We start from the raw sequence: 14,755 nt of genomic DNA on the forward strand, positions 1-14,755 counted from the left end.
GATAAAATTTGATGGATAGAGTTCCATATTGTGTACAATAAGTACCTACTTATAAGTGGAATTTCACTTTGGCCTAAAAAAAATCGTGAGTTAGGAAAACGTTTGGTATTTTACTGCCCCAAATTGGAATTTCATATTTATTTCGCCTAGAATCCGCTATTCAAAGTTACTAAATTGTATCAAAAATTGGCAGCCAACCTGTTACTTCTATTTAAGCGTTTAAACTTAAGTCATTTTCAATAGACACCCCGGCCGACACCCCTATCCTCTATATACGGGCTCTATCCTCTATTGGGCGTTAGCACGTCATGAGAAATATATTTTGCATCCGACAGAAGTTCAGTTTTAATACTTTTAATAGCGAATACTTAACATATAAATATTAAGTAAGGTTTCATTTTTAAGTAGAATGCGTCTGCAGTCATACAAACCTGCATTACCTACTGAAGAGACGCATAATAATACGCACCTAAGCATTATAGTACGTACAATGCTTATTTTTCACACAGATGCGAGACAGACCGCCGTATTCTAACTTCAAGATATTCACAAGAGACGACACGTACTAGATCCATTCTAGATACGTTATAGTTTAGATATCAACTAGTTCTCTTTTGCAGCGCAATTCGGGCAACCAATGTCACTTTTACGTTAGATATAGTAAGATATCTATTAGATGTGAATTGGATCTCTAAGTCATATCCTGTGGAAATCGTTCAACAGTATCTCCAGAATCGCGTAAATGTCAAATTTGACAGGTTAGATCTTAAACATATCGTTATCGTATCTTGGTGATGTCTAAAAGATGTCTAATAGATGTCTACTTCAAAATCCGAATCGGGCCCAGACTCACCATATTTACTTCCGATATCGCGTCGAAGCTCGCGATAGTTAGATCCATCCCGACGTACAACGGATCGCCTGCGAAGCAATAAAATACAGTCAGTAGCGAACTTGCCATTTGCGAAGCAGAGCATTCAAGCAAGTCGCTGACAAATCATACCGTGTTTACCGGAGTAAATTCAATATTGAATCCTCATGGTCCGGAGCCCGCAATAACATCCGCGCAGTCTAAGGCTTCGGCGAGATTGCCTCGCTCCGTATAGTATGCATTTCGAATTCGTTGCTATTTGCTGAACGGTAGTATTTGGCGTGCAACACGGATGTAGGCCGATATGATTATGCGTTTCCGCCGTGAGCGAGGCAGAATCTCATTTACTTAGCTAGGTTAAAACAGGTAATGTACTTAAATGTTTATCTTTCTAGACAAACACCAACGCCATTTTTATTTGATCTGTAGGTAACCCTAAAAAGTTACATATCAAATCGAAATACACGCTATTAAGTATTTATCCTTTAAAAACGGTGTACCCTTGTTTTGCCGACAAACTTTTCATCGAATATTATTTCATCGACAACGATTCATCGAAACGTTAGTACTAGTAATATTGTTTGGCGTTATTTTGTTTCATATACTATTTATTTCAATTTTTCTTACTGCGTAGAAAGACTATTCAACGAATATTACTTGATCGCTGATTCATTTCAAATTATTTTAATTGGCACAACTACTAAACATTGCAATTCATTTATTCGACGTATTACTTTAATACATTTTTATATGTCGTACTACTCATTTATACATTTTTCTGTTGTAAGAATTTTAGGTTTCGGTTAGGCTAGAACTGCGACCCCACACAGAAACGAACGGCTATCAAAGTCGGTTTAGGTTAGGTTAGAACTGCAACCCCACACAGAAACGAACGGCTTTCAAAGTAGGTTTAGGTTAGGTTAGAACTGCGACCCCACACAGAAACGAACGGCTTTCAAAGTAGGTTTAGATTAGGTTAAAACTGCGACCCCACACAGAAACGAAAGCTATCAAAGTAGGTTTAGGTTAGGTTAGAACTGCGACCCCACACAGAAACGAACGGCTTTCGAAGTAGGTTTAGGTTAGGTTAGAACTGCGACCCCACACAGAAACGAACGGCTTTCAAAGTAGGTTTAGGTTAGGTTAGAACTGCAACCCCACACAGAAACGAACGGCTATCAAAGTAGGCTTAGGTTAGGTTAAAATTGCGACCACACACAGAAACGAACGGCTTTCAAAGTAGGTTTAAGTTAGGATAGAACTGCGACCCCACACAGAAACGAACGGCTTTCAAAGTAGGTTTAGGGTAGGTTAGAACTGCGATCCCACACAGAAACGAACGGTTTTCAAAGTAGGTTTAGGTTAGGTTAGAACTGCGACCCCACACAGAAACGAACGGCTATCAAAGTCAAATATTACAGATTGAAATAATTTTATGCGTAATAAATTATATTAAATGCAATCAAAAATGAAATAAGAAAACCCGTAAAGAAATGCCACGATATAAACTATATACGAAATAACTCGAGTGACAATTAAAAGTCCCAGATGTAAATTTACTAGTATCAATTCTTCGACGCAATGACTTGTCGATGAAATGAAAATACTTGAAACGTTGTCTTCGAAATAACATTCGATGAAATGTCTGTCGGCAATTCAAGGGTAAACCTTTAAAAACATCACTTAAAAGTAAATTTTACCAGCCGACTTAAGGAATCAACTCAAAATTTGCATCAAATTACTTACTTTGCCAGTTTTGTAGATAAAATTGCTACTATCTCATCAGTTTTTGAAGGATAAAGAGAGGCTTTACGAGCTGATGTGGTGAAAAATAATTAAATCAATTCACCTAGCCTAGCACAATTGTCACCTAATCATTAATTTACTCCAATATTTTACTGAATAAAGTGCCTGATTAAGAAGAGCCTTACAAGAATCTAAGGAGTTATTTCTTAGGCGCAAAAAACGAAGTTTACAGCTTCACTAGGTATTGCTTGGTTTTTGATTAAATTTAATATTCCCAGTAAGAATACTATATACACTCGGGTGCAAAGAAATCGGACCACCCCAGCATTTTAACATTTTTTCAATTTCTGTAAAAATTCTTTTATTCTTTGTTCTTTTTTTTTTTTTTTTTTTTTTTTATTCTTTTCTTTTTTCTTTTTTTCTGTGACATATTATATACCTAATGAAAGGTTGGCTTTTCCTCTATAAATTGATGTGCCTTTGATAGGTTTGCTGCCAATATTTTCAGGCTTTCAGGGCTAAGAACTTTGTCACCCTAAAAATGCGTACTGGGAACACTGCGATTCTAAGGAAATCAAGGAAAAATTAAAACAATTTTCAGCATTTTAATACCGTGTGTTGCCTCCTCTAGCCCTACGACATGCAGTCATACAGTTTTTCATTGATTTTATTAATTTTTTTACAGTGTCTTGAGGGATGCCCGCCCATTCTTCTTCGATCGCAGTCTTTAGCTCCAGTAAGGTTTCAGGGGCGGGATTTCTGGCCCGGATTCTTCTTTTCAGCTCGTCCCAAATGTGCTCGATCGGGTTTAGGTCAGGACTGCGGGCTGGGCACTCCATGACTCTGATGTCGACCTCCTCCAGGTACTCCTTAGTGATCCGGGCTGTATGCGGCCGAGCGTTATCTTGCATGAGGATGAACTCATCGCCGATATAACCCCCAAATGGGACCACATGATTAGCCAGGATTTCCTCCACGTACCGACGTGCAGTCAAACCGCCTGAATTCGGTCTGGTACCTGGCCCTGCGATGAACACAATGTCCGTCTTCACTTCCAAAGAAATACCAGCCCAGACCATGATTGACCCCCCACCATAAGCAACACGTTCCTCGATGCAGCATTGAGAGAACCGCTCCCCAGGTCTTCGGTAGACTCGTGCCCGTCCGTCATTGCCAAACAAAGTTATCCTGCACTCGTCGGAAAAAAATACGGGACTCCATTGCTGAAGGGTCCATTCTTCATGTTCGCGAGCGAAGACGCGTCGCTGTCCACGATGTGTTGGGGTGAGTTTTGGGCCATTTGCAGCTCTGTGAGCTGTCAATTCTTTCTCCTTCAGTCGTCTTCTAACTGTCCATCGGCTGATAGACACATTCCTGGTCTCTAGGAGCTTCTGCTGAAGCTGAACGGCATTCAGTCGACGATTTCGTAGCGAGGTAATAACGATGAAACGGTCATCTCTCTCAGAAGTGATACGAGTTCTGCCAGTTCCGGGTCTTCTGGAGAGCGTCTCATCTACGCGGAATCTCTGGAAGACACGTTGAACCGATGACTTCGATAGGTTGAGTTGTCAAGCCACTGCACGTTGACTAAGCCCTCCCTGCAATAGGACAACTGCTTAGCCGGCTTCAGTCGGGGTAGTATCCATTTTTCTCCAGTTTTTCCAGGTTCAGGCGATGAGAGTAGTGTTCAGGAAGACGTACCAATCACGAAAGATGCATAAACAATGATAATGACTGGTTTTATACCTAATGATAAGTGGTCAATTAGTGCATGCGCTAATGAGGCAGTTGGAGGGGGGTGATTTCCAGGCCCATATTTTGTAAAATATCCATCCCCACCCCTGAATATTGATGTCATTTGATAGGGCAGAAAATTATCTACCACGTGGTATTTAAATTATCATGATCGAGCTTACAGTTTTTATACAAATTGAAAAAATGTTTAAAATGCTGGGGTGGTCCGATTTCTTTGCACTCGAGTGTATTTCCCAAAGACGTGATTTATAGATGACTTTGTTCTTTGAAGAGTATCAGGCTAACTTCCTGCTTAGCTTCGGTATTTGTACCCGTCAGAAATATACAACGTTAAGTATTTCTTATATTTTCTTACCTCCAAAGTTTGGTCTCAGACGAATGTCGTAGCCGTCAAGGATCCGTGACACGGTGTGCGTCACGTTCTCCAAACGATCAGCCGCGGCCGCAGCACGCTCGTTTCTGAAACAAAAGTCGAATGGTAACCTAACGTATACGACGTATACTCTGTATCTTTAGGTATTTAAATAAAAGTAAACAAAATCTACCCTCAAATGACTCCTTAAACCAGTTGAGGGTAGAAGAAAACATAACATGATTAAATAATGTAGGTCAAAGTCAGGTCGTTCAGTGACAGATTCAAGCGGTTTTGTATTTGGTTGGTTAACCAATAAATGTTATAACTACCCGATAATGTACAAATTGTTTGTTCACTTTTATTTAAACACACCTAAAGATACAGACTATGTATAATGCCATTGAGGTATATAAACTAGAGTTGGCATCTCGAACAAAATGTTTCCGCACCTCAATGAAGTGCATGCACTTCATTGCGTTTAGTACGTCATCGGCCACTGACGAGATGCCACACATGTACAGAAAATTTAAAAAACATTTAAAAATTAAAAAATGCCTTCGTGCGTGCTCAAAAGTTGTTACAATAGTACAAGAAAATATACACGGTGTAACATGAAGAAACCGAATAATTTTAACCACGCATTTCTGAGGTTAAAAGAAGGAAAAAATGTAATAAGAGTTTAGGTCAATTTCGCCAAATAAATTTTTTTTTTTGTTTTGTTTTTTCATTTTTTTGAATGTATTTGTACATAAAAAATAAATGTTATTGGTAAACTTGTCACTTAAAATTGATATTTACATTTTTTTTTCGTAAAACCTACTTTTTGCAAAGTGTTACTTGTCACTTTTTGACATCTATCAATAAGGATATTTAGACTACGTCCCATAGCAGCAACATCACCATCAAAAAGGCCTTTTACACTATGTAACAATAAAAATTTGTTTTTTTTTAATTAATATTATCTCTGAAACTAGGCGAATTTCAAAAAAGTTATAGGACATTTTTGTCTCTAAATATGATCAGGAATATGCTGTTAAAATTATTCGGTTTCCTCATGTTACACCGTGTAATAAAAGCGATGGAATAACATTTCACCGGAAAGCAATCGAATAACTAAACGTCGGTAAATCAAGGTAATTGAATAAAATTCGCGTTAGACCCGTCTATAAATGTGAGTTAATCGAATAAATGTTGATTTACGATTATTTAGTTTATCACGAAACGTCACTTTAGAACATTCGCGGCTGAAAGCCATTTTCTTCGGCGCAAAGATTAATTTTCTTAGACGTGACACATTGGTACCTACGAAATGGTTGTATACGTTGTTGGTTAATTGCACAAAAGTTACGGAATATATATTTTTCTCATTATTTATTGAATGTTTTAGTTATAATAACGTATTTTATGTTACATTAAGGGTGGTAATTGCAAAATTGTTACCGAGAATCAAATAGAAAATGTAATGAATCCTTAAAAAATTGAATATATATAGTCCGTAATACAAGTATGTACTAAGAATATTGTATAGAAGTAATATTTTAGGAAAGAATCCTCGTTTTCACCCGTGCGATATATAATAAAAGTTATATAAACGGTAAATTATATTCAAGTTTACGTTTTAGTGGTTGGTCCCATTAGAAAAGATTGCTCGGTATCACCTATATATTCACGTCGTATAATATTGCAGGTCATTAAAAAATAACCCTGTACGTAGGCACTAGGCAGAATATGAGCAGTTGTCATAACAGTTTCGCCTCTGGCCTAGATACACTTATTCTTCACCTTAGTGACAGACGTCAAACGCCGAAAATGGCGAACACATGGCGGACACAATTTGCTCGAGATGCCGACTCTAGTTTACAATATACATGCTCAACTTGCTAATGCTCAATAGTTGACACCATGTGGTCACCTTAATTGCACATTTATGGTCAGCTGCCGAGATAACTGACCATGGTTAGAAATTAGATTGCAAGGGGAGGATCAACTATCTCTGCAGCCTGTACACACAGCTGCAAAAGAGCATACCTGGCTTATGAATGGTATTCATTCACAAAGTGGGTCTGGGACAGAGGCGAGCACTCGGGCGTCTACCTTATACTCGTAGCACTCACAGGCTTTACATTCATTCATTTCTAACATACCCGGGTCAAACAGATCACTGTGTTATGTCTTTCCTGTAGACTTACACAAGAGTTAAGGGCTATAAAGGTTAATTTTCTTATTTAACCCTTATCCACGTGAAAAGGTCCTCCTTTTATTTAAAGAACTTATGATAAAATCATTGCTTACATGCCCACAAGCTGTTAACTATTGCCCACAGGAGAGAAAACTAGTGTGTTATCGCGAACAGTACATTTTCCTCTCCTGTGGGCAATAGTTAACAGCTTGTGGGCATGTAAGCAATGATTTTATCATAGTTCTCTAAATAAAAGGAGGATCTTTTCACGTGGATAAGGGTTAAATAAGAAAATTAACCTTTATAGCCCTTAACTCTTGTGTATGTCTACAGGAAAGACATAACACAGTGATCTGTTTGACCCACCCTTTGTGTAAAATTTGAGAAAATGTAATATGTATTATACTTTAACAAACTAATATTCTAATAATACACACTGATAACATAGTAACTTTGTTTAGTGTTGATAATTGTAAGCTCCCTTTATGATACCAAATACTTACTACTTAATAAGTAAAATAATGCAACAATAATGTTTATAAAGGTATTTTCTGATCGATTACTTTTTAATGAGACGGTAACGCGCCTGTGACACCCCTTAAGTTGCAAACGCCTGTAAGAAAGAAGACTGATTCAATGTTGATCCTTTTAGAACCAATCAATTATATTTCACGCATCGCTTTCATCTCCCGATTTACTTTGCGGGTGTATTTAATTATACAAATTTATACAGATATCCACGATCACGGATTATTTACCTTCATGTACCTTAAATTATTTACCTTTAGCGTCGTGCATCAAAGTGTTCCTTTTCTTGGCACCTAAGCTGTGACGCTTCAAGGGTTCTTGCGATAGCGGTGTACTTGGAGATGTAAGATTACTTTGTAGGATCAAACATATCTGATCTTTAGGCTCATTGGTTTCAGTTAGAGATAACTTGACATTATATAAGTATTGTATACACTCTATTATACTTACTTTACTCTTTGGTATACACTCAAGAGCAACTAAGCGTCACTTGCACCATCCTAACTACCTTGGGGTTAACCGGTTAAATTCAGAGTCAAATTGTACTGGTAACCATGGTAACTCCAGGTTTAACCGGTTAACCCTAGGTTAGGAGGATGGTGCAAGTGGCACTAAAACGGATAACACTTATATAATTTCTATGCAAAGTGACCCGTTTCCATTATTATTGGGTTTATATAGAAGTTATTGTATCTATTCACATATTTTCACTTCATTTGCAAGTAGTTTTTTTTGCACACAGTTACGCTTATGTCACACCACAACAACTTTGCAACTTTTACATTTTTCAATTTGCAACATTGTGCTGGCTCTGAGCCTATTGTTTTTAATTCATTGCTACATAAGTATTTATAGTGAACACTTCTGTTACTATATGTTTTATGTACTTACCTAAGCCTACACCGTTTTTGAATAAATTTTGTACGAAATTTACCTAACAATGGTTATACCATCAGGAGATCAAAATAAATATTTCATTAAAAATACCTGGTAATTTCGCCGTTGTTAGCTACCAGGGTATTAATGAATGTACTTTACCTAATATAAATATAAAAATCCCAATTCATTGAAGCGAAGCTCATGGATAGGTTCATGTAAATATAGGCCATAAATATCTATTTATTACATATTGTTAGAAAATTTAAATTTCCATAACCGACATTTCCATAGTTAAATTGAAGGTAGCTATTGAATTAATCAGAAGAGCTCTTAGTGGGCAGCGAGGAAAATTACCATTTAGCATGGCGATTCCCCAATCTGGTATTAAATTAAGCCAGGTGACGGCTGCTAATCTAGTTACCCACTCCATGATAGCTCAGGATCTAATCAATTAGCTGTTGCGGAAGGATGTCATTTACTTTTTTCGAGATTCCTATTAATCCAAATTGTTTCCATGCCCGGGAGATAATCTGTGTCTGCGAGTTTCCTTATTATCTGAGAATATTAGCCGAATGAAAACACCATGCACAGTAAAATTGATGGTGCCTATTGCACCATATTAGGTCGTTTTTTTATTCGTCATTTATTTAGTACAAGAATATAGATATATGGTCCATGTGGCCCTTTCCGGTCAAAAATAAGAATACATTAGGTACTTAATATATTTTCCTTTAGTTATGTTACTACTTATGGAATCTAACTGTACCTATGTAGAAGTTTCTTTAAACTAAGTATTCTTAGAATAGGTGCCTATACGATTTCAAGCTCAAATGGCCTTTTTCACCACACCAGCTCGGAAAGGCTTGCTTTGCACTTCAAAAACTGATAGCAAAGTTGCATTTTATTTACATGTGAGGCAAAGTAATCAAATGCAAATTTTGAGTTGTTTTCTTATGTTTGCTGGTAGAATTGACTTTTAAATGATGATTTTGGATTATAAATATTTAATAACATTCATTTGGATTTGTTTTTGTTCGATATTTTACATTTAATATTTGCTTCGGGTTGTGGATGTGGTGTAAATTTTTGTATTTCACTCAGGGGCAAAATTTGTTTAACCCTCGTGCTTTTAAACCCTCGCAACACTCAAGATTACAATTTTGGAATCTTTCGCTTGCTCGGGTATCAATATTAGCACGAGCGGTTAAACAACAGCTTTGCCCTCTTGTAAAACAAATAACTATTTCATTATAACTGTCGCACATGGTATGCAATTATGCAGCTATAAAAAATGTTATTAATGCTTAATGTTATTTTGGTGTTAGTATTTTCATGGATAATTAAAGAAACTCTTAACCATTTTCATACTATTACAATTATTAAACTTTTAGATGACTTTTACCCGTGTAAATTTGCAAAGTGTAAAGGCTTGCATAGTTGAGTGTCGGCATGCGGTGTCGGCGGCCGCGGAATGTCTTTGCGGTGCCGAATATTCAACTCGGGCATACCTGCTTTGTCTTACACTAACTAGTCTAACTACATTATAATCAAACAACAAGATCATAAATATGTGCTGGAAAATATTCACCAAGTTCCTCATTTCCCTATAGTTTCATTTACTTCTAAACTACACTCGTACACGCCGGGCCTTAGCCAAAGAGATTTTTCTTCGGCCGAGTTCAAAAACAACTACTGACGCCTTAAAGATGACTCACTAGACCTGGCCGAGGCGCCCGACATGTCATTTTCTATGACGGCTGATCGGTGATCACGCTGCTTTCCATAGAAACAATGCGCCGGATGCTTCGCCCCGGCTCCGGCCCGGTCTAGCGTGAGTCATCCTTTACGCGTAAGTATTATACAACGTAGGCTAAACTTGACCATTGTATTTTACTGTTGAAAGAGGATACAAGGAAATGTACTCACTGTGCTCGCACGAGCGAGAAGACTAGCGGTAGCAACCGCGCCAGGGCAAGTGCTGGCGCGAGACGCTGGCGGCGCGGCCTCATCGCGCGGCTGGCGCGGCGTGCATCGCGACACCTCACATGCTGCACCTTCCTATACAACCACCGCGCGAAACTAGACAATTCAATCCAATGAATCAAACTAATAAGGTTTCAAAATGTTCTGGACTTTACGTATACATTTTGTTATAAAAAGCGCGGCTCCTATTTTTATGATATGTGTGCCGTTCTAAAACACAATCTAACAATCGACATTTTTTCTTCCTAAGAAGACGCTATCGTAAATGTAAACGCGTCGTGTATAAGTTTGTTCCGACGGACAGCGTCGTCTCGCGATTCCAAGGAGCAGCCGCGGCGGTGGCGGCGCGCGTAGTGGCCTCGCGCTTGCGCTGATCCTCGACCAACCAAAGTTGCCGCGTAACCCGCTAACTCTATGTCCAATTAGAAGGCAGACGTTCCATTTTTGCCTTCGTTCGCTACAGTTTGTTTGAAGTTCTTAAACAAGTTTGTTAGGTTTGGGTATCAATCAATCACTCTAGTTTCTATGCATTGTTGAAATACAACATGATCTGAATCTTAGTGAGTGCTTTTTAGGTATATGCCGTATACCGTACTTAGACTTACCTATTATATATACACAATTAATATAGCTTATTACAGATCTCGGTTACAAGATAACCCATGCCAAGTAAATATACAGTACGTTAAATCGTCCTTATAATAAGATCTAAAGGCTCTTCTACCCTTGATCAAATGTAGGGTCGCCCCCTTTTACCTTTAAATATTTACTGCACATATTGCTGCCACCTCTATTCTTAAATTGCATATCTTTATCTCACACCAAACGACACGCTCAAAGAAAATTTCACTTTGCAAAGTGTTTCGACAAAAGAAGTTCCCACATTCGTTACACAACGTTAGGTGTTGTAATTACAGCGGAATAGGGCACAAAGTGATGTGCACCATGTCCTCCAATATAAATCTGAAGAGACAGAGTCCTTAGGCGTGTCGATTTAAAATGTATTATTGCGTGACTGAGGGCTGGGTTGAGTTGGTTGTCAGGGGAACGTCTGTAGGTGCGATGCTGGCAAAGTGGCGTACGTGCGCCTCGGTGCCTGCGGAAGTTATTTGCCGAGGCCGACTGCGCGTCCGCCGCCAGATTGCACGGCTTCGCGATAAACACGCTTGCAGCATTCAGCATCCGCACGAATCGTGGGATTCTGGATAAACGTGCCGTTAGAATGTGCATGACTTCTATGTCAGAAAATGCCTGATAAAATACTTCGCATAATTTGTTAAATTTGCGTCCAATTCGACCAGTATTTTTCAATTTTATTTACTACCTTATGACCTCGGTTAAATATTTTTTGATATGCAGAAACTTAAGAAAGTTTATTGATATTCGTATTCGTATAACTTTTTCGACATGGCCACAGCAACTGGAGACACCTTGTTTATCGTACATAAAAACCAATCGACTACGATGGCTTTGAATATATCTATTAAATATCCTAAATCTATGATTTAGTTAATGCTATCAGCTTGCAGCTATCTTCTTCTTCCTCGCGTTATCCCGACATTTTGCAACGGCTCATGGGAGCCTGGGGTCCGCTTGACAACCGCCGGACCGCTTGAGCCGGAGTTTGAACCCGCGACCTCCGGATTGCAAGTCGCACGCTCTTACCGCTAGGCCACCAGCGCTTCTTAGACATTGGCAGTTAGTGTCAAATCAAAACACAGACTTAACTAACTACCATGGTTTAAGTGAAGTTAAGCCTGTCTGCACTAACTGTTAACACTTGCACTGCGTCAACTGCGTGTGCTATCAAAATCGTTGCAGACTTGTCTTGGTTTAACTCTATTTATTTATTATTAACAGACTATAGTTAAGATTATTAGCGTTTAATGACAAATTAAACTAATAAGTACCTTGCCAAAATACTTGTTGGCAAAATGAAACATTAAAAAAAATATAAACTATTATTGCAAAGTTCGATCTAATTGGATACCTATACATTACCTATAAACATACCTATATTATAAAAATAGAATCTATTCTATAAAAACTACCTAAAGTCTGTGCGGAAAGAGAGGAGTTGTGGAATGTATGGAGCCCAATACATTCCACGACTCTTCTCTTGCCGAACAGACTCTACCTTAGATATAGTTTTCGCGATATTTTATTTCAAATATTTTCTGGCCTAATGTTGCCAATATATAAATCCTTTTTGATTTTCATCGCAATCGACAGCGCACGAGAGCTCTTTTGCTTCTCGTCAGCGTATGAACGTACTTAACGGAATAGGTGCTTGGGACACGCGGGGGCAAAGGGCCTACCGCGAACCAAATTCGACGTGTTGCCTCTCTGTCGCACTTGTAAATTCGTACATAAGTGTGACAGGGAGGCAACACGTCGAAAGTGTTTCGCGGTAGGCCCTCAGACGTGAGAAATAGTGAGTAGAGCAAGGGTCGAAGCTGTCGTAATGGTGCCCGGCTTGTTGGGCCGCGACATTGCCCTAATGATAGTGATTTAAAAGAAACGTGCTTTATACGCTATCCGTTGGCTCTCTTACTATGGACTACTCATAATATTATAAACTGAAATAAATGTCATATCATATACTAAGAAAAAGTGACCAAGGCCTCCAGTGCCCCAGGCTGGAATCGAACCAGCGTCCTCTGCTATCGCGCCAGGTGCCTGTGCAGGTGTGCTGGTTCGATTCCAGTCTGCCCCAGGCTGACTGGAAGCGTTGGTCACTTTTTCTCAGTATATGACATTTATTTCGGTTTATAATTTATATACTAGTATTTCTACTTGAAATAAAAACAAATTAACATATTTTCTGAAAATAATTTAATTGTTCTAATACTTCTAATAGTACTATAATATTTTTCAAACTCGCAGGGTAGGATGACACCTGTAATTTCAATACAATTTTACGAGGTTTGGCGTTTTTAGGTTATAAATTATATGGAGATGATGATGTCATCCTACCCTTCGAGTTGGAAAAATATTAGTAGGGAAATTAGCCCTCTAATCAAGTCGAAAGTATGTACATACAAGATCATTCCCACCGGCTTGCCTGTTTTTGGACGTTTGAGCAGGGTTGTCAAAGGAAATATGTAAGCCAAATAATTTGCTTGCCTATGGATATGTTTGACGCGCCGCCACTGGTAGGTACGCCATACAAATTATATGGTGTACCGAACTATTTGAATACTTTGGATGCTGCCTACTATATGACGCTGACTGTACAAGCGAGATGCACACACAAGTGGTATCAAAGTTATATCAAATTTACATAAATTTGTTGGTTGGGATAGACTTCTAGGTACCTTAAATGCGTTTAAACGCAATAGGTATTGACATTTTGGAATTAAACCTATCGCTACTCTTCGGTTAGCGAAGCGGTCCGGTTTTGCAATGTTTAAAAAAATACAATCTCTTGTAATGCCTGGTGGCCTGTTCATAGGTTGAAACTTATACTTGTTAGATAATTAAGCGCAAAGTTCGCCTTAATTATTTTTATCCTCCTCAGAATCTTTCCTAATATTCCGTTGTTTAATAAAGTTAACAAAAGTTGAGAGTTTTCGTTCAGTGGGCTGTAGTCGTACTGAACGAAAACTCTCAACAACTCCAATCCAATTTTTCTAAGTAAGATGAGTAAATTATTAAATATTGTTATACTCTTCTAAACAGACACTGATTTTTTTCTCACTTCGTAACTGTAATTAATAATACTAATTTTTTAACAGTTGTAATATTTTGCAGAAGCTTAATATTGCTATACCTACCTGTTTACAATACACGTTATTTGCTTAATCAATGCTATTCATCAAATTCCAAGAAAATTGCTACTGTTGTTTTAATTCGAGAACCCGTGGTAGCAAAAGTAGGGGTGGTCTCTGGAGCGCATCTAGCTCCAAATTGTTTCATAAGCCGGCCGATGCCGCGTTCATCATTACAAGACCCACTGAACCATGCCTTACACTTACATAATTCATACTTCATACCAACCATTGAGGTAGGTATGAATTAAATTATTATTATTTTAAAGCTTGTTTTATTTTATATATCGTGTAACTTGACGCTTACAAAATTAAGTGTCACCTTTATTAATACCTAATTTGCCTTCAAACTAACAAGTTGATTACGTAATCAAATTGAGCATTTATGAATATGTTGGTGCTATTTTGCATGAATTTATCTTCTTCAGTTATCGCGGTCGTGTCAGATGCTACGGGTCTTATTACATCACTCATATTCGTAACAAAGAGCTTTAGTAAAATTCAAAATGTTTTCCAAGAGCTTCCAAATGCAATTTACATACAAAATTATTTTTACATTACGGGCCCATTCCCACGCACTTTGGAACGCCGTAGCTATTTACGTAGCCCCGCTACAAGCGTAGCGGAGCTACGCTGCCAGTACCCTGATTGCTACGTAATTCCCGATAACTTAGTTGTGATTTTCTCAC

The 14,755-nt window shown here is 38.2% G+C and overlaps 1 protein-coding gene across 2 annotated transcripts in view; it reads right to left on the minus strand.

Annotated features, from left to right (window-relative positions):
* Positions 1 to 10,461, minus strand: part of LOC134806824 (gamma-aminobutyric acid receptor subunit beta-like) — a 29,629-nt gene extending 19,168 nt beyond the window's left edge. Inside the window, exons 1-3 of one of the 2 annotated variants that reach the window (XM_063780214.1) lie at positions 10,240 to 10,461; positions 4,728 to 4,831; positions 854 to 921 (exon numbers count right to left, since the gene is read on the minus strand). In XM_063780214.1, the coding sequence (XP_063636284.1) occupies positions 854 to 921; positions 4,728 to 4,831; positions 10,240 to 10,322 (255 nt within the window). In that variant the 5' untranslated portion in view covers positions 10,323 to 10,461. The remainder of the gene's footprint in view (positions 1 to 853; positions 922 to 4,727; positions 4,832 to 10,239) is intronic. The other variant, XM_063780213.1, reaches the window with a different exon arrangement.
* Between the last annotated feature and the right edge of the window lie 4,294 nt (positions 10,462 to 14,755).

This window comes from Cydia splendana, chromosome 3 (assembly GCF_910591565.1).
Source record: "Cydia splendana chromosome 3, ilCydSple1.2, whole genome shotgun sequence".
Classification (NCBI taxonomy): domain Eukaryota; kingdom Metazoa; phylum Arthropoda; class Insecta; order Lepidoptera; family Tortricidae; genus Cydia; species Cydia splendana.